The 23,424-nt window shown below is 51.7% G+C and overlaps 1 protein-coding gene across 2 annotated transcripts in view; it reads right to left on the bottom strand.

Annotated features, from left to right (window-relative positions):
* Positions 1–23,424, bottom strand: part of GSG1L (GSG1 like) — a 221,502-nt gene that overhangs the window by 13,482 nt on the left and 184,596 nt on the right. For both annotated transcript variants that reach the window (XM_065892928.1, XM_065892929.1), the window contains one exon: positions 12,590–12,757. In XM_065892928.1, the coding sequence (XP_065749000.1) occupies positions 12,590–12,757 (168 nt within the window). The remainder of the gene's footprint in view (positions 1–12,589; positions 12,758–23,424) is intronic.

Genomic DNA, 23,424 nt, shown 5'->3' with positions numbered 1-23,424 from the left:
CCAGGATGGAGTCTTCCCTCTTCCCCACCCTCCTCTTCTTTCCACTGCTCTCCTCTTTTCTCTCACACAAGGATGTCTCAATTCTTTCCAAAGCAAATGCCCCACCCCTGTTTTCTGACTCTTCCCATCACCTCTTATTCCTAGCTGCATAGCTGTGTCCAGAAGCTTGGGGTTAGAGGAGACGTGGGACAGGCGGTGGCTGACAAGCAAGCAATGCCAGAAGTGTCCCCAGTAGACGGGAAGGAAATACTCATGCGATGATAATTTGGGTCTCCTAACAGTGTTACGCATTCAGCAGGGATTTCCTGAGGCCCTGCTCTGTGTAGTTTGTACCAGATGCTGTAGAGGGTGGAAATGTCTACTTCATAGTCTCTGCCCTCAAAGAGCTTCTAGTCAAGTAGGAAGTCAAGCATGCACACGAGTTAGAAAATCCCATGCATTAAATAACACACTTCGGGATTGCCTACGATAATGTCTGTACCAGGGGCTATAGGCCTGTGCTTCCTAGGAGACAAACTCTGAACACAGATCTTATTAACAAGGACCTTCTGTGGCCTAGGGAGCCCCAGATGGCAGAACAAAGGCCTGAGTGTAGATGCTATAGGAAGGCAGATATCCTATAGATAACTGACGCTGTAGGAAGGTGCAAGGGAGGTTCAGTATAAGGGAAGATGTATTTTTGTTTGTTTGGTTGGTTGTTTTTTTGATTTTTAGTGGAAACATCCTTGTTAGTTTCCTTATAGCACAGGCTCGTTTAAAAATATCCAACCCTATGGGCTTCCCTGGTGGTGCAGTGGTTGAGAGTCTGCCTGCCGATGCAGGGGACACGGGTTCGTGCCCCGGTCCAGGAGAATCCCACATGCCGCGGAGCGGCTGGGCCCATGAGCCATGGCCACTGAGACTGCATGTCCGGAGCCTGTGCTCCGCAACAGGAGAGGCCACAAGAGTGAGAGGCCCGCGTACCGGAAAAAAAAAAAAAAAAAAAATCCAACCCTATAGACAGAGCAGAAGTCCCCCTATAATTAAACCTCCATGAAGGGAGATCACCACAGATAGTAGTTTAGGGTTTCAGAATTAATATTTTGTTTTACATAAATAGCCTCAAATTAAACAGACTTTTTGTAATCTGATTTTTTTTTTTTTTTGCAGTTGAAAAGCAGCCACAGACAATATGCAAACAAATGGGCTCATTGGGGTTTTTTGTTTGTTTTTTTTTTGTTTGTTTGTTTGTTTGCGGTACGCGGGCCTCTCACTGCTGTGGCCTCTCCCGTTGCAGAGCACAGGCTCCGGACGCGCAGGCTCAGCGGCCATGGCTCATGGGCCCAGCCGCTCCGCGGCATGTGGGATCTTCCCAGACTGGGGCACGAACCCGTGTCCCCTGCATCGGCAGGCGGACTCTCAACCACTGCACCACCAGGGAAAACCAGGGCACATTGTTTAATAGATGATTATGTACAGCAGGTGGTGGCCTGGACTTGGCTTCCAGGAGATAGTAGATTTAACCTCTGGTCTAGCCAGTGGTTCTCCATGTGGAGGCCCCCTGAAGTCACCAGGGGAGTTTCAAGTTGCCTGGTGATCACAGTGTACAGCCAGGGTTGAGATTCACTTGTGTCGGGACCAGCAGAGGCTTCACAGGAGGAAGCGATGCTGGAGCTGCATCTTGAAAGTCACAGGACGCGCTCGCCTCTCAGAGAGCTGGGATCCAGCCCAGGTCTACCTGTCTTTCTGCTGTGCTGTGTGGCCGTTCTGGAAAGATCTGCTTACTTGCACAAATGCAGCCCTCTCCACCAGGTTCGCCAATGAAAATAAACGGTCTGCAGGGTCCTGGCAGCTGTCTGGTGAGTGGCTAACGCTCGGTTACAGCAACGCCTGTGACCCTTCGTCCCCCTAACCCCCGTGCTTCCTGGCAGGAAACACGTGAGGACAAGAGGATGCTTTAGGCACAACTGAGACCTTGGGCCCTGCAGTGAGGCGGGATCGTGGCTGAGCCCAGCCACGATGAATGGACAGCTCACCCGCTCTGAATCTCTGTGATCCAGAGTTTTCTACGTGGCCATGGGCAGGACAGTGGTGGTAGGAATGACTGTAGGACAGCTACCACCGTCCCACTGGTTGTTGTGAGGTCAGAAACCCAGGACCTGGCACAGAGGGAGGGTTCAGAACAGAGTAGCACTACTATTGGTTTTTAATCTGTTTAATCATTGGTCTCCCCACAAACATTTTAAACTCAGAGAGAAGAAGGATGGAGTTTATCTCCTTCTCCACTTGTAGTCTCAGGGTCTAGCACAGCGATGGCACAAAGTATCCCAAAGAATGTCAGAAGGGAGGGAAGGGAGAGTGGGGTAGGTAGGGAGGCAGGGAGTTGAGGAAAGGAAGCCAAGGCTAAGAGCAGACCACCGGGGAGGCAGCCCAGGTTCATCCAGGGAGGCTGAGCTTTGTATTGAAAGAAAAGGAAATACTCAAACGTCACTAGATGGCTATCTTCTTTAATTTGAAATACGTCCTGCAGGAAATATTATGTGCTTTCTGAAGACAGGGGTTTTTTTTTTTTTGATGGTGGTGTGAGGGGTGACCCACGAATCTAAATAAGTGCCTTGAAGGGTTAGCAGGGGATGCTTGGGGTGAAGCAGTGCTCAGAAGGGGCAGCGGGTGGGTCCCAGGGCCCCTCAGGCCCTCCACGCACCTGCTGTGTCACCTTTCTCTCCGGGTCTCAGCATCTCCTCTGTGAGCGGGTGGAGCTGTCTGAGTCTGGACATGTCCCTGTCATCCCTGAGCCTCGATTTCCTCATCTGATAAATGGGCATAATGATGTACCCACTCTTAGGGTTGTCGTAAGGATTCAGTGAATAACACATGCTCTAGCTCCATCTGTTTGGCGTTCTTATAGCACTGCCTGCACTTGCTACTGTCACAACTGTTATTATCATCGTTGTCGGCATCCTCATCGCTGGGGCCTTTGCGGTCGGTCACTCTGTGACTCCACCTCCCAGCTCCTGATGCAGAAGGATATTATTTTAACATATTAACCAATGCTCCCCCTCAAAAACCCCCACACCCCTTCCTTTCATTTCATCATTTTGACCTCGCTGTGTCAGGAAAGGGATGTTTTCCAAGAAGCAGAGAAAAGGCTTCAAAGTATGAAACACCTCTGGATTCAGGGCAGAGGGAAGCACAGGGAGTCACAGCACAGCCTTATGCCCCAGAGGAGAAGAGTCTCCCCAAACTGGGGACAAGGAGAGTCAGAGCAGAGGCTGAGTGAACCGATGCTGTGATGTACAGAAAGGTGAATGAGCCCTAGGGAAAGGCGACAGAAACAGAGGTAACTGCTCAGACTTTCACAGGAGAGAGAAATAAACTTGTACATTGTTTAAATCCTCATTATTTGCGGTATATTTACACTGATTCAAACCTGTATCCCAACCACAGAGGCATTGCCATCGTCATCATCATTACGATCATCCCCATTTTACAGATGTGAAAACTTTGTAACTTGCCCAAAGTCTAGTGGTGTGCTGGTAAAGATCAACAACCAGCTCTACAAGAGAGGGTGCTCTGCTTTGGGGTGTCTGTGGACCTCTGTGGGGTGAAGACTCCCAGCACGGCTGATCTGAAGCAGAGAAAAGGCTTCAAAGTGTCAAACACCTCTAAACATCACTGAACGTGTGATGTCACTGAACATGGCACCAGGAAGGCACCTGTACACTCTGCTCTCATGGGCAGCTCCACCCTGGCAGTTGGCTGGGGGCAGGGCAGGGATTTGAACTCAGGTTTATCAAGAAACAGGCCCGGGCTTCCCTGGTGGCGCAGTGGTTGAGAGTCCGCCTGCTGATGCAGGGGACACGGGTTCGTGCCCCGGTCCGGGAAGATCCCACATGCCGCGGAGCAGCTGGGCCCATAAGCCATGGCCGCTGAGCCTGCGAGTCTGGAGCCTGTGCTCCGCAACGGGAGAGGCCACAACAGTGAGAGGCCCACATACCGCAAAAAAAAAAAAAAACAAAGAAAAAGAAACAGGGCCCAAGCCTGTTTCCATTGTGCCCTGCAGATTCTCGGCTGGCAAGGGATGCTCTGTCAGACTCACCATGGGTACACCTATACTAGGAGGTCCCAGGGGAAAGTGGGGCTGGGCACCATCCAACACAGGCTCTCCCAAAACAGCCAGCAGGTGTGCAAATGGCAGTGGGGGGTGTGACCACACTGTCACAGAGTCACTGCCCCAATGACCCACAACATCTGGAATCGGGTTGAGCCTGGGCATTTGCTCTTTTTGAGAGAAGAGAAGGACGCAAGCGATGGAGCAGGGAGGCTCCAAGGATTTGATGGTTTGAACAAATGCCTTGTCTTACAGAGAGACCCCTGGCACCTGCCCATCTAATTCCAGAGCCACGTGTGGCCACAGCAGCTGGGGCACTGGCAAGAGGTCTACCAGGTCTTACCTCTGTTGTGGCGGGAGCCCCAGGCCTCCCCAGCACACAGCTCCCAGCACGCTCTCCAGCTGCCATGGCCCTCTCTGTGCCATCCTCAAGGCCAAACACTTTCTTGCTGCCCCAGGCTGGCTTGTTTCCCAAATCTCCAGTCACTTCCTGGTATAAAGTGGCAGTCTACGTGGTGGGCTTCTCAAACCATCTGATAAAGGACTAGGTTTTTCCCCCTTAATTTTCAATCTACCTCGGACCAAATTTTTAATAAAATACAATAAAAATGAGTTGCTAGAAAATGAAACACACACACACACACACACACACACACAAAAGGTAAGCTTGGGTGTACCAGCGATATCAACTCACTATGAAAGTTTCCAAACACGTGTCTCAGTTCCTCTCCTTATATCATCATGGACATTTGCAAATGGGCCCTGGTCCAGGGACCACACGTTTAGTAGCACTGAGGTGTGGAACCCTTCTTTATCCACTGGCCTCTACTGGCCATGTCCACCTCCTGACCCATAACCGGGCTGCATCTGCTCTGTTCTCTAGCCCAACGTTTCCCAAATGTGCCAGTGCCCACTGATCACCCGAGGAGCTTTTAAAAATGCAGATTCTGGTTCAGTGGGTCTGGGGCAGTGGGTCCAGGGCAAGGCCTGCATTCTAACATGTTTCCAGGTGGGGTCGATGCTGTTGGGCCCCAGACCACATCTGAGGAACTAGGCATTGGACCCTGGGCTCTGGGCACTTGTGAGGCTCCGCAAAGGGTCAGCCCAGTCACCTTCTACGTCCTGGGCTGTCACCCAGTGGGCCCAGGCCTCCAGTGCCCTCCCCACAGTCCCAGCTGCAAATGAGCTTCACCAAAGAGTCCGCAGTAGTGACGGTGGGAAGGAGGGCACCCGGAGCCCTCCCGCCTCCACTGGGCTGAGATTTGGAGAAAACATGGAGGTCAGGGAGCAGCTGTCCTGCAGGATCATTTCCAGTTCAAGAACCACTCTGTTCTTTTCGCTTTCCTTTTACAAAGCATTGGTCATTGAGCTAATCTTGGGAGGGCCCTGAACCTTCCATGGTGCCATCTCTAATTTCTGGGCACCTCGCGAGAGGTGCGAGGCATCCCTGAGAAGTAATATTCAAGCAGCGAGAGTGGAAACAGACAGGTAAGAGGGAGCTGGGATCGAACACTTCTCAGAGGTTAAATGGCTAAGAAACAGTCACAGAGGACAAAGAACACAATGATTTTTTTTTTTTTTTTTTTTTTTTTGCGGTACGCGGGCCTCTCACTGTTGTGGTCTCTCCCGTTGCGGAGCACAGGCTCCAGACGCGCAGGCTCAGCGGCCATGGCTCACGGGCCCAGCCGCTCCGTGGCATGTGGGATCCTCCCGGACCGGGGCACGAACCCGTGTCCCCTGCCTCGGCAGGCGGACTCTCAACCACTGCGGCACCAGGGAAGCCCGAATGCAATGATTTTTAAATGATGCACTGATGATGGAATGAAGGATGAAATTAAAAGAAAATTTGTCAAATAAATGACCACAGGTAGGAGATTAAGATTCTATAACATCCCAGCAGAAGTGCCATTCCAAGACGGCGGAAATAAATGGATTTTTTAAAAGATTCTTTTTTTCCTCTTTTGCCATTTTGTAAGATCATCGTGATACAGAACAGTTGGAAAATACAGGGAAGATAAATAGCTACAGTGCCAGCGCCCTCCCCTGACCTTCGTGTGTGGCTGACAGTTCTACCTCCTGTTTCTCTACTGGGTTTTAAAAAGAGACCTCTAGATATTAGCGCCTTGAGATTATTTTGGGAACAGCATGGGCTAGAAATTATTACTCAGAAAAACAATCACTAGCGTTAGTGGAGCCCCTACCCCCGCACCCCGTGCCCGCCTTCAACAGTTCCAAAGGCCCCTGACAACATGAAAACCTCTACACCTGACTTATCTCAAAAGTCAAAAGACCAAGTGAGCAGAGGTGAGCGCACCTGAGCGGTGTGCTGTTCCCCACGGCGGCAGCAGTGTGGGAAAGGCCATGCAAGCAAGACCAGTGGCAGCTCCTAGAGGACAAAGGTCACCTTGGCCAACAGACTGACCAGCGACCTCCCCACAAGGCTCCTTCCCCTCTGCTGTCACCCTCTCCATCCATTCCTTACTTGGGAATAAAGAAGGGAGTGGACCTGTATCCCTGCCCCGTGGAACTTGCATCCGTAGCCAGTGCTGAGAGAGGACGGGCGGGGGAATTCAGTCCAGTTCAGAATCGACGCTTGAGGACTTCCTTGGTGGCGCAGTGGTTAAGAATCCGCCTGCCAATGCAGGGGACATGGGTTCAAGCCTTGGTCCAGGAAGATCCCACATGCCGCAGAGCAACTAAGCTCATGCACCACAACTACTGAGCCTGCGTGCCACAACTACTGAAGCCTGTGCACCTAGAACCCATGCTCCACAATAAGAGAGGCCACCGCAATGAGAAGCCCACGCACCGCAACGACGAGTAGCCCCCGCTCGCCGCAACTAGAGAAAGCCTGTGCGCAGCAACGAAGACCCAACACAACCAAAAATAAATAAAATTGATTCTAGAAGAAAAAGAAAAAAAAGAATTGATGCTTGAGGTAAGATCTTCAGGCCCAGAATCAACAAGGCAAAGAATGGGGGGCACCCCAGAGAGAGAGGACAGCCATCCTGAGGCTGCACGGAAGCAGAACGACTCTGTCTGGGGAACTTCCAGGAGAGGGGCAGCTGTGTGCAGGCGAAGGGGCCCGGGTCCACAGGGAGGCTCATAAGTTATGGGGGGGAGCTGGGTCTTGTCCTGGGGTTGTGGGGAGGCACTGCAGTGTTTTAGCAGAAAGATGAGGGTAGAGGCACCCTGATCACATTAGCATAGTGAAGAGGCTTTGGCTGGTGGGGGAGGACAGATGTGGGATTTACATCTCACCTCCACGTAGGAGATGAGAGCTGCTGCCCTGGACGAGGATGACGGGAGTGAAGACAAAGAGAAGTGACCCACCCGTAGGGGAAAAGCACTGGATTTGGGGTGTCCTGACATGATGTGCAGATGTCTGCTTGCACAAGCAGGACCATCCTGGGGAGAAGCATGGAAATAGGACCAGGTTTGGGGGAGACCATCATGAGTGGGTACTGGCCGTGTTGATTTTTGATGCCTTTGAAGATCCAGAGTGGAAACACCAGGGAGGTGGCTGGATATGGGGCTGGGGGTCAGGAGGGGACTAAGAACTCAGGAGTCCTGGTGCGTATGTGGCTGCTGAGGCTAATGTCGAGGAAGGGCCTAGAACTGACCTTGGGAGTATCTCCATTTAACAGAACAAGGAGGAGGGGGTGGGAAGGGCTGCCTGGAGCCCAGAAGAGGGGCTGGTGGGAGCTGGGGGAGGGTGTGTGCACATCATCTAGGCCTCTGGGAGCTGGTTCAGCGGAGTCAGGGGTGGAGGGCAGCTTGCAGTGGGTCGAGCCATGAGGGGAGGTGAGGAGGTGAAGGCCAGCCCTTCCAAAGGCTCCTGACAACAGACAGGAGAGAGAGCAGAGCCAGTGGGGAGTGGGGTCCTTACGGCCCTTTCTGCTCCAGTCATGGGGATGGGTAAAGAGGGGGTGGTCCTCCACTATGCCAGAACGATTTATGTCCAAGCCAATCGCCCCCAGGTTGGGGTGCAGCGGCTCTGCATCTGCCCAGAGCCCCGTGAGGCCTGGCACCCAGGAAGGAGGCTTGGGGACGGTCCCCATGCCGCCTTCTCATCCCAGTAACATCCAGTCCGCTACTGCGCCAGCACCCCCCCACCCCGCCCCAAATGCTGTGGGAGGACGAGAGATGAGACAGCCAGGCCAAACTCCCACCCATACCCTACTCTCAAATCACACCAAACTGCTTAGAGTTTCCTAACTACCCTTGCGTGTTGCCTGTCCTAGCCTTTGCTCGCACTGTTGCCTGTGCCTGGGAACGCCTTCTCCCACCCACTGCCCGTCTGGCCATGCGTGCTGTGCGTACCTTTAAAAACCTGGCTTGAGGGTCTCGTCTGTGAAGGCTTCTCCAGCCTCTGCCTTCCCCGGGGTGCCCAGCCCTCCACCTGGAGTGACCTCCAGGAGACCCCATCGCGGCACCCAGGGTGATTCGCTGCACTCCCTAGACCAGAGCCGGGGGGCCGGCAGGTGATGGAAGAGGCTGGAAGGCTCTGAGGTGAGTGACTCACCTGGGGACTCACAACTAATAAACTGCAGAGCTCATTCCAGCCCTGGTCTATTTCCTCGTGGCTTCCACGGGGTTAAGTGAGAGTGTACAGGTAAGGCCCTCGCACAGTGCTTGCAACAGAGGGGACTGCACCACTATAACGAACAATGTAATTACTACGGATAGCTGATAACTTGTTGAGCATCTGTGGCTCTAGGTGTCAGGGACAGAGCGGAAGCCAAGAAAGCTCACTGCTCTGGCGCGCAGGCAGATAAAGTGCATGCACAGGTTCAGAGACTGGGACGCGCGCCTCATGCCTTGGAGCAAGCGCATGTGATGGGGTGATCTGACCCTGGGGAGGGCAGCTGCGCTCCTCCCTGGAGGCCCCGGCCCTTTGCTCCCACCCACCCACGGCGGCTTCCCCGGGAGCGGGATGCTGGCTCCGTTGAATTCCCCCTGGAGTCCAATCCAACAGGGTCTCATTTCCTTCCCCGCATTGTTACACGAGATCTGAACATCAAGCATTCACGAAAGCCCCGATGTGCAGATATTCAATACCTTTCGTCCTGCAGCTTTCGACCCTCCCCTGGGAGACCCGATTAAGACGCCCTTCTTGAGGACGATAGGCAGGGTGAGGCTGGGAGGGTTTAATGCCAGACGTTTCTCAGAGCTGGGACAGGCAAGTCTGCTCAGAGTAAGTAGGCTCGCCCTCTCCCACAAGCCCAACATACAGGGGCACACTGGCCCCTACACATGCATACGCGCACACACGCACACACACACACACACCCCTACCTTTCTTCCACACACCACTACATTTCACAACCTCTGAAAACGGTTCGGAATCTGCCCGATCACTCTTCAGACTCACAACTGGCTCCTGCAGAGAAAAATCCAGCAAGACAGGGATGGGGTGCAGTGGGGTGGGCGGCAGTACGGGCCCTCCTACTCCATCAGCCTCCACAGGGCACGTCCTCAGTCAGGGGTGGCTCTCCGCTGATAGGAATGGCAAGGGCGGGGGCGGGAAGCGCCTGGGAAAACCTGCACCCTCTCCAAGGGCACGTCTTATCCCACAGCGCTCTTCCGTATTCACAGTCCACCTCGCACCTCACCCACCTGTTTGCTGTGGTTATTTTTATTTTTTTTGCGGTACGCGGGCCTCTCACTGTTGCGGCCTCTCCCGTTGCGGAGCACAGGCTCCGGACGCGCAGGCTCCGCGGCCGTGGCTCACGGGCCCAGCCGCTCCGCGGCATGTGAGATCTTCCTGGACCGGAGCACGAACCCGCGTCCCCTGCATCGGCAGGCGGACTCTCAACCACTGCGCCACCAGGGAAGCCCCTGCTGTGGTTATTAACGTGCTTCTTAGATGCCCAATATCCACAACGCTGTCTTCACCTCCATCCTAAGCTAGTCATTCCCAAGCTTTGTACTTTGTATCAGTCGCAGAAGGGACACATGAAATGCCCTCCATGTGCCACGCACTGTGCTTACCATGTGACCTGGGTCCAATTTGAGCCTTCCCAAGATGACGAGAGCTCTGGGTTCTCCTACTGTAGGTCAGCGGAAATTGACCCAGAGGGGCTCAGTGACTTGCCCCAAGTCACATAGCAGTGAGAAGACAGAACTGGAAAATTCAGGTCAGGGGGGCCCTCAAACCCCTATTCACTCCACAGCACGCCCTGTTCCCCAAGGAGTAAGAAACGTGGGCAGGGGGGCTCAAGGATCTCTTCCCTCACGTCCCTGGCTATGGTTTCAGGGACTCTGGCCACTGCAGGAGTTCAGCCCTGCTGCTGGGTCCCCACAGACCTGTGTAGACATCTGTCTGTGTGCTCTGAGCTCTTTCCAGAGAAGGCACCAAAAAAAAGAAAGAAAGAAAAAAAAAAAAAATGAACAGCCCAGCTAAGCTGAAATGTTCTCCTTGGAGAGGAAGGGAAATAAAATTTGATGAACCTCTGCATAATGTTCAAGTTATGAACGTGTAAAGTGATATTCTGCACATATGCTGGGAAGCATTTATCTTCTCCCACATCGTTGGGGCCTGAGCTGTTCAGGACCAGCGAACAGCAGCTTCTTGCTGATGAGGTATAAAGAGGTCCTGTCTTCTGCCTCAGGAGAACGAGGGTGCCCATGGATGCTCCGGGCTCTCCCACAGCCCAGGTAACAGAAGATGCGGTGTTAATGGAGCAGCTTGAGACACCAGGCTGCTCATGTAGCTGCTGTAAACATTTCCTGAGCACCTACTATGGGTCCCGTGCTCTGCCAGTCATCACCACCTTCCTAGTGGACGTGCTCTGTCCACAGCCGTGAGCAAGGCGGGCCTGTGTGCCAGGCTGGCCTGACCTCCCTGACCACACCTGACAGGCCCAGGACTGGACAACTGACCTGGGACTTTGATGAAGGGGCGCTGGGATGCTGAACCTGCCCAGTGATGGTGGGGCTTGAGCTGAAAGTGGATGAGGCAGTCAGGGCTGAGGTCTCAAAAGAGAAGTATTCAGCCAATCACACACACACACCCCAAACTGACCCCCAACATGTTAAATGAGCACCTATTAGGTGCCTGGCCCAGTCCTCGGTGCTCAAAATACAGTGGGGAAGAAGTCAGCAGAGCCCTTCCATCATGGAGCTCACAGTCTACAAACTACCAAACAGATAAACAAATAAAATAATGTCAGGTTGTGTAGGTGCTATGAAAAAATAGCAATGATAAAGAGTGACTAGGACAGGGTGTATGGGGGTGTACAAATTTAGATGAAGCCATTAAGAAAAGCTTCACTGAATATGTGACATCTGAGCCATGACCTGAGTGAGCCAGCCAGGTGAGGATTCCAGGCAGGGGCACAGCAGGTGCAAAGGCCCTGAGGTGGGGATGAGCTTGTAGTGTTCAAGAGACAGAAAGGAGGCTCATGGGGCAAGGGAGAGATGATGGGGTCTGTAGCAGTCAGAGGGAGGTTCCGGTGTGGCCCCCACCATCTTCCACTGTGCTACTTCTTGGCTTAAACCCTTCCATGTGCCCCACGGAGAGTCCAACTCCTCAATGCTGCCCAGCCCCATGGTCTCCTTCCCCCTTTTCCTCCTCAGAGTCTGTCATCAGTCCTGAGAACCTTTCAGTTCCCTGCCACCAAAAGGCATTATGGCATGTCCAATCAGCTCCCCAAAAGCAGGCTATGATAAAGATTTGGGTACAGGTAGTTTATTTAGGAGATGGTCCCAGGAAATATGATAACCATTTGCTTGTCCTTCCATCCATGCATCCATCCATGCATCTATGCATCCATGCATCCATCCATCCAGCATCCATTCATCCAGCATCCATCCATCCATCTATCCATCCATCCATCCAGCATCCATTCATCCATCATCCATCCATCCATCTATCCATCCATCCATCCATCCATCCATCCATCCATCAATTCATCCACATAACCACCCACCCAACCATAGATACATCTGTCCATCCACTCAACCGTCCATCCATCTATCCATACATACATCCACCTACTATTTATTGTCATCTTCTCTATTCCCAGCTGGACTCTAAGGACTCAGGTGATCAGATGTGGTCCCTGACCTTGAGGAGCCCTCCTCCTCTAGCAACCGTCACTGATCCCACTGCTGAGTCTTTTTTTTTCACTCAGTGCTGTGGCACAGCCCAAGAAGGAAACCTTGGTTCTGCCTCTCTGTGACCCTATCTTGGTTCTAAGAAGCATGGGGCCCAAGGGCAAACACTCAAACTTGATTCCCTTCTTGGTTTCTCAGGCTCTGTTCACATAAGCCCAAGGCTACCTCATGCCCCATAAAACATTAAAATGTCCCAGAAATTCCAACATAGTGGGGTCCAAACTCTGCCTCACCCAGCCTGCCCCTTCCAACCCGCAACCCCCCAGAACACTTCTGTCAGATCACTCTAGTTTTCGACTGGCGCCCTGTGGCCACTGAGGCCAGGCCTCGGGCTTCTGATTCCCAGTGGTGGCCAGAGGTGACCCCATGTGCACTGACCTCTCCCGGAAGTACTTGATGGCCTCAGGGTCTATGAAGGTCGGCTCCTCCCGGTAGCCCTGCTCAAAGACCTTGCGCTTGTGCCGGAACTCAATGACCGTCTTGGTGTAGGAGTTGAGCGTGGTGACAGAGGCTGCCATGCAGCAGGTAAAGGAGCCCCACGCCAGGCTGCCAAGAGACGAGGAGAGAGGTGCCACGGTGAGGGTGGGCAGGGGACAGAAAACCACACCCACCAGACATCCAGACCTGAGCATGTGCTGCCGCAGAGAAGATCCCTGCCCCACCCGTGGTCTGGCCTGGGAGACAGCATTAGCTGTGCATTGTGATGCAGACACCACAGGCGAGAAGAGAGCAGGTCATTCCATCCACAGGTTGGCATCAGGGAAAGTGACCAGAATACAACAACGCTTGCAGTCGGTCTTGGAGGATGAGTGAGAGTTTACTAGGGGGAACAGCATTCCAGGAGGCGGGAAGAGCGTGTGTAAAGGCGTGGAGACAGGAGGCAGTAGGAAGCACGCCACAAACCGTAGGAGGTTTGAGGTGCCGAGTGAGGGGGTGTGAGGAGGTTAGTTGGAGTTGATGATGGAAAAGTAGGGGGGGGTCAGATGCCCTAGTAGCTGATTTTCCGTGAGAGTTAGATCACCCTTGTTCACGAGTGATGTTGGCAAAGGTGTTTCGCCTCTCTGCCTCATAGAGTACCATGTCACAGGCCTGTTGCAAAGATTAAAGGAAATGACCCATTAAAAATATCTGAGAACAGCGCCTGGAAATAGTAGGCACTCAAGAAAGGTTTGCCCTCGTTACTGCCATCACTATTATCAACATCCTTACTACCCACTTCTTTTTTTTTTTTTTAATTGGGATAGAGTTGCTTTACAATGTTGTGTTAGTTTCTGCTGTACAGCGAAGTGAAATCAGCTATATGTATACATATATCCCCTCTTTTTTGGACTCCCTTCCCATTTAGGTCCCCACAGAGCACTGAGTAGAGTTCCCTGGGCTACACAACAGGTTCTCATTAGTTATCTATTTTATACACATTAGTGTATATATGTCGGTCCCAATCTCCCCATTTAGCTGACTTGGTTTCCAAGCTCTTTGTTAGACTAAGGCTCTCTGCTCACAATTCTTCCGGGCACAGCTGGGGACTCCTGGCTGCGCTCACCTGATGTGGATGTCAACCAGAGCTGGAGAATCTGTCCTGTCCACATCTGGAGAGAAGGGAAGGGGGGTGTGGAGCTAGGAGAGTCAGCTGGCCAGGCTGCTGGTCGTCTCTGCTCCAGCACCCACTCTAGAAATGGCCTCCTGCCTGCTTCCTCTGATCAAGACCGTGCAGTAACATGTAGAACCGGAAGTGGGGTACCCGCCTTGCTCCAGCTGCACCCGGTCTGGTTCCCAGGTACCTGTTGCCCAGTCTCTGTCTTGATAACTGGTTTCCTACACATCAAGGGCTCAGTTTTGTTGCTGCCAACGCTGCACTGTCTCAGGGCCTCCAGCCTCCCCTTCCACCAGCCACCCATTGGGTCTCTAAACATCACCACCCCTGCATTCCTCAAGGTCAGTGCAGCCCACCTCCCATACCCACTGCTCTTCTCTGTGTCAGCCTCAGAACACCCAGAACGAAAGCAAGGGGAAATCTGAGGATTCCGCCTTTCTCCCGGGGATCCCCATTCATCATCTATCCCTTATCGCAAAATCCTTTAGGACGGGGCTTCCCTGGTGGTTGAGAATCCGGCTGCCGATGCAGGGGACACGGGTTCGTGACCCAGTCCGGGAAGATCCCACATGCCGCGGAGCGGCTGGGCCCATGGGCCATGGCCGCTGAGCCTGCGCATCCGGAGCCTGTGCTCTGCAACGGGAGAGGCCGCAACAGTGAGAGGCCCGCGTACCGGGAAAACAAAGAAACAAACAAAAATCCCTTTAGGAGATTCCCCTGTTTTTTTCGTAAGAAACTAATTTAGGTCCTCTAGAAACTCTATCTATAATAGACAGCTGCAGGGTGTCAGTCTGGCCCCTCTAAGAACTACCCTGTCCACCAAAGGGCCTAGTAGGTGACCCCACCCTACTGTTCACAGATGATTGGAGGAGGGCCGAACATCTGGCCCAAGCTGGTCCAGTCAGATACATTGTTCTTTCTTCTGAACAATGAAACTGAAGAGTCTAGCTCAATCTGGGATGTCTGTTTGAACTGGAGTGATGGAAATTCAGAACATGAGGACAGAGAATGAAGAAGCAGGCTTTTCCTGGGATTCCATGAGTACACGTCTGTTGGTTTGGTCTGACCAGCACCCATTCTGTAAACGGACCACTACTCCCCTCCTCTCGGGCTGTGTGGTTCCTGTGGGGTTGGCCTCACCCCCAAACTTTAGGGGTGTGCACATGACCTAGGCCTGGCCAATGAGAGTGTCACTTCCCTCTGGCCACAGTAATTGGTTCAGGGATGGACATGTGACACCCTAATTAGGCTATCGAGACTCATTCCCAGGACTTGTGCTGAAGCTATTGGGAAACAGGGCTCATCTTTTTTCTGGGGTGCCAAGCTGGTGGGATTTGAGCCAGGAGCTGCTGGAGCCCATTTGGTCACCACCCCCCCCACCCTGAGAATGAAGCTGACTCAAAAGGAAGCAGAGCCACAAAAAGGAGCTAGATCCCTGAGTTGAAGCCATCACTCCTGGACTTTCAATTATAGGAGCCCAAATGCCTTTTTTGGATTTTTTTCCCCCCTCAAGCCAGTGTGAATTGGGTTCCTTTCATTGGCAACAAAAGTTCTTATACAACTACTTTCTATAAATTCCCTTCTTTTGCATAAGTTCCTTTTGTAGTGATTTTCTAGTCTTTACAACCAGGGATCTTTACTCTGAACAGGTCTAACTCTCAACTCTGATGACTCAAGCAAGATGGAGCATCACATTCTATCACATACCCCTGTTTAATTTCACCACAGTCCTCATAACACCCTGCACTTCTCTTGTGTTTTTTTTTTCTTCTTTTTTCTTCTTGTGTCTTTTTATCTAGTAGGTGTTTGTAGATGCTCTTTACCAAGTTGAAGTTTCTCTCTATTCCTAGCTTTCTGCAAGTTTTTTAAAAAAATCACAAATGGATGTTGAATTTTATCAAACTTTTTTCTGCATTGATTGATATGATTATGTGGTTTTCACTTTATGTCCCTTAACCTTCTGCCATCAATAATATAATTGCCTTAAATATTTCCTGAGTGATTTAGAACCACGTCAGACCACATTATAATTTTTGCTTCAATCATCATGCATGATTCAGAAAATTCAAGAGGAAAAGTAAAAATGTTCTTTCTTCATTCCTAACATTCCAAGATGCCTTCTTTAATTTTTTTTTTTTTTTCCTGTTTAGAGAACTCCTTTGGCCATTCTTTTAGGATAGGTCTGCTGACAACAAATTTTCTTAGTTTTCCGTCATCTGAGAATGTCTTGATCCCCCCGCCTTTCCTTTCCTAAAGGATATTTTTGCTAGAAATGGAATTCTGAATTCTTTTCTTTCAGGAGTTGAAATGTCATGTCACTTCCTTCTAGCCCCATGGTTTCTGATGCAAAATCCCCTGTTTAAATTGGTTTTCCCTACAGTTAAGGTATTGTTTCTCTCTTCCTGCTTTCAATTTTTTTTTTCTTTGACTTTAGGTTTTTTTAAAACACAAGTGTATCATAGTGTGGATTTCTTTGGGTTTATCCTGTTTGGGTATCCACTCAGCTTGACTCTGTAGGTTTATGTCTTTTACAAAATTGGGGAGTTTTTCAGCCATTATTTCTCTGAGTATTTTTTCAGCACCCTCTTTCCTCTCCCCTTCTGGCACTCCAATGTTAGATCTTTTGCTATAGTCCCAGAGGTCCTTGAGGCTCTGTTCATTTTTTTAAAGTCTATTTTCTCTCTATTGTTCAGATCAGGTAACTTCTATCTTCAAGTTCACTGATTCTTTCCTCTGTCCTCTCCATTCTGCTGTTGATCCCACTCACTGAAGTTTTTATTTCGGTTATTGTATTTTTCAGTTCTAAAATTTCCGCTTGTTTCTTTTTCATATTTTCTAGTTCTTTCCCGAGACTTATTTCTTTCCTGAGACTTTCTATTTTTTCATTTGTTTCAAGGGTGTTTGTAATTGCTTGTTGAAGCATTCTCATGATTGCTTTAGAATCTTTCTCAGATGATTCTAACATCTCTGTTATCTCAGTATTGGGATCTTGTCTTTTTACTTTCAAGTTGAGATCTTCCCAGGTCTCGATATGGTAAACGATTTTTAGTTGCAAACTTGACATTTGGGGTATTTTTTTAATGAGACTCTGGATCTTGTTTAAACCTTCTGCTTTAGCTGACTTCCTCTGACACTGTTCTGACACAGGAAGGGGGAACACTGCCTTGTTAATGCCAGGTAGGAGTAGAAGTCCAGGTTTCCCACTGGGCCACCACTGACATTCAAGATGGAAAGGTTCCTGGTTACTGTTGGGCAGGGGTGGGAGTTCTGACCCCCTTAGGCCTTTGCAGATACCACTCTGGTTGGGAGGGGCAGAAGTGCCTCATTACTCCTCCCCAATTTGCCTCCACTGACACCACAGGGAGGGGGATGACTTCATCACCGCTGGGCAGTGGTGAAAATCCTGACCCTCCACTACTTCTCCTCTGACACCACTCCAGCAGGGATAGGGAGGGCTCTTACTTGTTACTGCCTACTGGGGGTGGGAGTCCAGGCTCTCCAGGTGACCTCCACTGACACTCAGGGGTGGGTAGGGCATATTACCGTCAAGCAGGGCAAAAGTCACAGCTCCCGACTCTGGTACCAGCTCGGCAGGACGTGGGCATGCAGTTAAGTGCCTCATTATAGCCTGATGCCATGAGATCTAAACTTGGCATGAGTAGGGTAGAGCCACAGGGTGGTTTTGCTGTTGTTGTTGTTTGGGGTTTTTTTTTGTTTTGTTTTTGGTTTTTTCCTGTGATGGGTGACTGGGTAGAGCAGTTATTGCCAAAAGTTTTCTGTCTTGGTAGGCTGGCCCTTTTCTGGTTCTTTGACTAGAAAGCAGACTTTTAGAGGCATTTTTGTGGTGGGGGGGGGCGCGGGGGGTCGGTGCCTTTTGGCATTTCTGAGTTGCTGATTTCTTCAGCTCCAAATCTGGGATGTAGGAGACAAAAAGTACTCACCAGTGTGTTATCCCTTGGGTCCTTAGGCAGCCTACTGTCTTCCCTCCACCTCTCAGAGGCTTATTATGTTTGTTTTATGTCCGGGATTTCAGTTGTACTTAGCAGGAGGGTAGGGAGAAGTCTGCTCCATCTTCCCAGAAGTGCAAGTCCTTATTATTTGTTTTCGGATTGTCTTCCCCCACACTCCAGAATGTCAGCTTTATGAAAACAGGAGCTTTATTTCATTCACTGCTATTCCTTAGCACCTGAAACAGTGCCTGGCACATAGCAGGTGCTCAATAAATATTTGTAGAATGAATAAATACAAATAAAATTAAAACAGATAGAAAAAAAACCTGTTCTGGTTTTGATGTGGGTGAGGGGTTCAGGGGTGCATCTGTGAGTCTTCAACTTCCCTGCTCCCCAAAACCCCCGGCCCTCAGGCCCCCATGCAGGGCACAGATTGAAAACTTTGCGTCTGGAACGCCTGCTGGTGTTTGCAGCTTACATGGCTGGACTGGTACAGTGAGGCACGTGGGTGGTTGGCCTGGTTTTGGGAGACAAGGACAGAGTGGACACTGTGACACGGATGGGGGAGGGGAAGGGGGTGGCTGTCAACTAACTCTCTGTCTTCTGGGAGCTATAGGGGTGGGTCAGGGGATGCTAGGGGACCAGATTCAGAGATGCATGGATGCCACCTTGAAATCCACCCCAGGCCCTGCTCGGTGGAAAGATTGTACCTGGTCACTGAGGGAGGCAGCCCCTGTCCACCTGCAGGCAGATGGGCATAGGGTCACTGTGTGGGGCAGGACATGGTGCAGATGCTCGTAAGGTAAGCCATCCTCAGTGCCTGTGAACTGAAGGGGCCAGGAGGTGATGACGGCAGGTTCTGGGGGCCCAGCTGGTCCATCCATGGCAGCAGGGCACCCTTGGGCACCACAGTGCTCTCTCCCTGCCCTGGTCTTAGAGAAAAGGAGGCCAGTGCCACCTGCCTAGGAGGGGGGATGAGTAAGAGCAAGAGATTCCTGCTGACCACACAGCCTCTCGGTAACACCAGCAAACACCCTGTCCAGTGGTTCTTTGCAGCCAAGGCTCTTCCAGAACCCCCCTCCTCCTGCTGCAAGGGATCAACTTGCTGAAATGCCAGCTCAGCCCTGCAGAGAGGGCAGGGCAGCCTGGGATCCCCAGAGAGGGAAAGGGCTAGCCTGCTGTTTCCACAGGGTCATGTAGACTGAAGAGGAGGGGAGGGGAAGAAAGGAGGACAGTGGTGAGGCCACCACATGACACACAGATGGGCCCCAGAAGCAAACAGAGAGGGACCACCCTCCTGGGACCTTGCCTAACTTGCTACTCTCGCTGCGTGACCTGGGACAAACTACTTAACCTCTCTGGGCATCCAGCTTTTATAAGCTACAACTCTATGATGTTCTACTACCCTCATTCTGTCATGTGAATGCTCAGGATTGGAGTTTCACCGTGTGTGCTAGGGTAGGAGGGCCCCTTTATCCACCTCTCTCCATTTTGATCAAATGCAAAGCGGAAGTAGAAAGTGACTAGCTTTCCATTCTCCCACCATCACCAGGAAAACTGACATGCTGACATTCCAACCGGGGTCACAAACTTCAATTCCTGCAAGGTCAGACAAATGACTAAGTGAGGAAATTGTAAGGCAAGGGAAGGCAATAGGGAGCAGTGGGGACTTGGGTAAAGTAGAGAGCAGGTGCCTCATCTAAAGGGGGCAGCCTCTACTCAGCTGAAGCTGACTGCTGCCATGTGGCAATGCAGGCTAGACACAGACATATCTTCCAATAGTCAAGAGAAGCCAGAAACCTGGATTTTTACATAAAGTTTTTATGAATTTGAATGATAGAAATAAATGCATTAAAAAAAAAATAAACCACTGTGGCAGGTCAAACAAAATATCTACAGGCTGGGTTCAGCCCTGGGCTTCATGCCATTTGGAGCCTCTGAAGCTAATTGTGTGACTCGGGCCTTTGCCCTTTCTGAGCCTGTGTCCTCATCCCTCAAGTAGGCATGGCAACCCCTCCAAGTGGGAGTCAATGGCAGGACCGGAAAGCTCAGGGCTTGTATAGTGCCTCCTGCTGTGCCTGGTACAAAGTCAGGTGCTGACCAACCTTGGTCTCATCCACCCCTTCCCCACACCAAGCATCTGCTGTGTCCCCGTGCCCCCCACCCGCCAGGGTCTTGCCTTGGCACTGTCATAGGAGGACATGGAGAGAGTTAAGACAAAGAGCTGAAATAAAGGAGCAGGCAGGAGAGCTGGAGGGACCGGGGTGCAGGGCAGGGATGGGGTTCCGCAGCTTAGTGGGGGCCCACGGAGGGGAGTCTGGGCATGAGGGGAGGGTGTGGCCAGGGCTGGATCTCAAGGAAACACTAAAGTCCTGAAAACAAGCGTGAGCAGCAAGTCGGGGCAGACTGGGGAGAACAGAGCGCAAAGGGCTGCCTGCAAGCTCACCGATGTCATCCTCTTGGACATTTGGGTCACATGTCTCTCAAAAAGTGACAATGGCATTACCAAAGGCCCAATGTCATTACCACCATTTATAGTCACTGCCACTTACACTTACTGTGTATACACACTTTAGGAGCTGGGTGTCACATGGCCCTCACAATAATAACCCCATTAGACCTGCATTACTGTGATCCCTACTCTAGAGATGAAGAAGCAGAGACTCGGAGAGGATGGGTCGCTTGCCTTTAATAGCAAAACGCATCGAGCACATTCTCTGTGCTAAGTGCCTCATGTGCGTTATTTCACACAGTCTCCAAAGATGCCCCCCACCCCTGAGACACACCTCCTGGGGTTCATGCTTTGTGCAGCACTTTCTCCTCGACCCTGGCCCCATGACTTGCTCTTGACCATCAGAACGCAGCAGACGTGACACTGCGTGGCTTCTGAGGCAGGGTCATAAAATAAACTTGCAGCTTCCACTTGGATCTCTTGGGACGCTCTCCAGGGACCCAACCACCGTGCCTGAGAAGCCAGTCTCGCTGACAGCCGAGCTCCCAGTGCCAGCCAGCTCCGACTGCCAGCATTGTGAGGGGCCACCCTGGATGCCTAGCCCAGCAGGGCCTCAGAGGACTGGCCCCAGACAGCATCTGACTGAAACATCGTGGAACAGCCCGAAGCAGGACACCCAGCTGACTTGGGTCAACCCACTGAACCATAAGAGATAATCACACATTTTTTATTTTAAGCCACTAAGTTTTCTGAGGACGTTTGATAAATCAACAGAGAACTAGAGCACCACTCACAAGAGCCCCGTGATGTGGAAAGTCAGGCTGTCCCCATTTTACAGCTGAGGATACTGAGGTGCAGGGAGGGTGAGTGACTTGGCCAGGCCCACCGCTGGTGAAGGTCAGGGTCAGGATCTGCTCCCAAGCTGCCTGATTCCCGAGGCCGCCCCTCAACCACGCCTTTATGTTGCTCACGGTGGCCGGCAGTGCCCGTCAGGGCGAGGTTTGAACCCAGGCTGGTGGACTCCTAACCATGGAACCTTCGCCTTCCCGTGCACTTTTGGCTCTCGAAAGCTGGTCCCCAACATCCATTGAGCTCCTCAGAAGCCCCAACCGACAAGCCCCTGCAGCCCGTTCTTCCTCTCCTGCTGGGCCAGGAGACAGAGGCTGGTGCTGTCTTGCCGTGGAGCTGGCCTCCTCCCTGGTGGGGGGCTGGGGGCAGAATTTTGACAAATGGCCACACACATATTAAACAAGAGAGACGACACTGCACAGCCCTGGCAAGGCCCCCAGATGCGAGGGATGAAAAATGGGGCTGATCTATCTTGCGGGCCTCAGTGACAAAGAGAAATGGATCAGACCTAATAGGGGCTGCGCACTGGACACCGGCCTTAAATAAGTCAAATGGGAATTGGGTGCCCTTTGAGAGGCTGGCCCGGGGGCGGGGAGCTGAGGAGCAGGGCAGGAGGCCTGGCTCTCAGGGGAAGAAAGGTTCCCGTGGGAGACCAGCAGCCTGCGCTCCAGGCCAGGTGGAGAGCCAGGGGCTGCTGGAAAGAGAGGCACGTCGGGGGAGGGCATCCGGAATCCTGGGCAAGTGACCCAACCTTTCTGTGCCTCAGTGTCTACATATGCAACAGGGGGTTATTGTGTGTGTTAAATTTCATGTCAATAACGATAATATTAGAAGAACTAGCGTTCCCTGAGCATTTACACGTGCCACGTGCTAAACACACATGAACTGTCTTACTATTAGCCCATCCCCTCTGAGAGGCAGAATATAGAGGTTGAGAGCGTGGGCTCCAGAGCCAGACTGCCTGGGTTCAAATCCCAGCTCTGCTGCTCACAAGCTGGATGACCCTGGACAGGTTACTTAAGTTCTCTGTGCCTCAGTTTCCCCTCCATGAACCACCTACCTCATAGCGCTGTTGTGAGGTTTCCCCACAACTGCTCTACTTAAAGGGCTCAGGGTCTGTGTTGATGGGTCAAGGTCCCTCTAGGGCACATGCCTTTAGCTTTAAGGGGGCGGAGCCAAGCAGCGAGTGGGAAGGGGCAGAAAAACAGCAGGCGTCCCCACTGGTCACAATCAAAGCCTTTCTTGCTCCATTCTGACCACCTTCCCCCCAAGACGCCCTCTCACTGGCAAGTCTTTGCACCTGCCATTTCCCTGTCCAACACGTTATCTTATTCCCTCCTCCACCAGCTTGCCTGACCAAATTCTCCCCCGAGGACCCTCCCCAGGGGAAGCTGGGTCAGTGACCCTTTCTCTGTGCTTCCGTGGCTGTCTGTGACTCCCCCAACCCCGAGCCAACCACCCACATCATAGCATGGGTTCAGAGTACTGCTTGTCCATTGTCTTAATCCCCTGTTACCACACTGTCTCAGCCACTGCTGTACCCCCAGCACCTAGGAGCCCCAGCACCAGCTGCCCCCAAATAAGTGCTCACCCGGTTAATATGTGTTAAATGACTGAGTGGATAAATGCCCCTAGGCACCAGAACCGGACCTGGATGCCCTGCGTAACAGACAACTGTGGTCACTGTCTTTGCCAGTGCACATTCCTCCTTTTGAGAACACCTCGCTCCGCCCTTGCCCCACCCCCAGTTTTCCATTAGAGGACCTCTCCTCCATCTTCCTGTCCAAGAGTTTGGATGGGGCAACCCCACCCTCTGCACCACATGACTTAGGCCAGACAGAGCAGCTGAGTCTCCTCAGGGTCTAAATCATTGGTTGCAGTATGGTCACATGACTTAAGCTAACTCAGTGAAAGTCATAAACAAGATTTTGTCTGGCGATATTGGAAAGAGGCCCCAACTCTCTGCTGGTATTGCTACATTTGTAACATGTAAGCCTAGAACTGGGCTTGGTGACCACATTTGCTACCACCTGGGGAAAAGCTGCTTATGAATAAAGCCGCCACAAAGAGAATGGAGTCAGAAGTGGGGAGAGAATGACTGAGCTCCTGATCAGTCACCTGACCACCTGGATCCAGCTGTGCCTGAAGCAGACATTGTGGTAGCCCACCCAGCATCCATTCCACCCACTTAGCATGTGAGAGTTTTGGACTCATTCCTCGTTCCAGAGGAATGGTCCAGCTGAGCCAATGTGCTCATGACACTCCCCTAGCCATGGTGACAATTCAGAAGAGAGAAAATGACTTAAGTTGGGCTTATCAGAGGGAGGCTTGCGACTTTAGTGAATGTTAGAGAAGGAGCTCTTTCCCC

The sequence above is a fragment of the Phocoena phocoena genome, chromosome 15 (genome assembly GCF_963924675.1).
Source record: "Phocoena phocoena chromosome 15, mPhoPho1.1, whole genome shotgun sequence".
Classification (NCBI taxonomy): domain Eukaryota; kingdom Metazoa; phylum Chordata; class Mammalia; order Artiodactyla; family Phocoenidae; genus Phocoena; species Phocoena phocoena.
The sequence above is the reverse complement of the archived record's forward strand: the minus strand, read 5'-3'. Positions and strand labels throughout refer to the sequence as shown.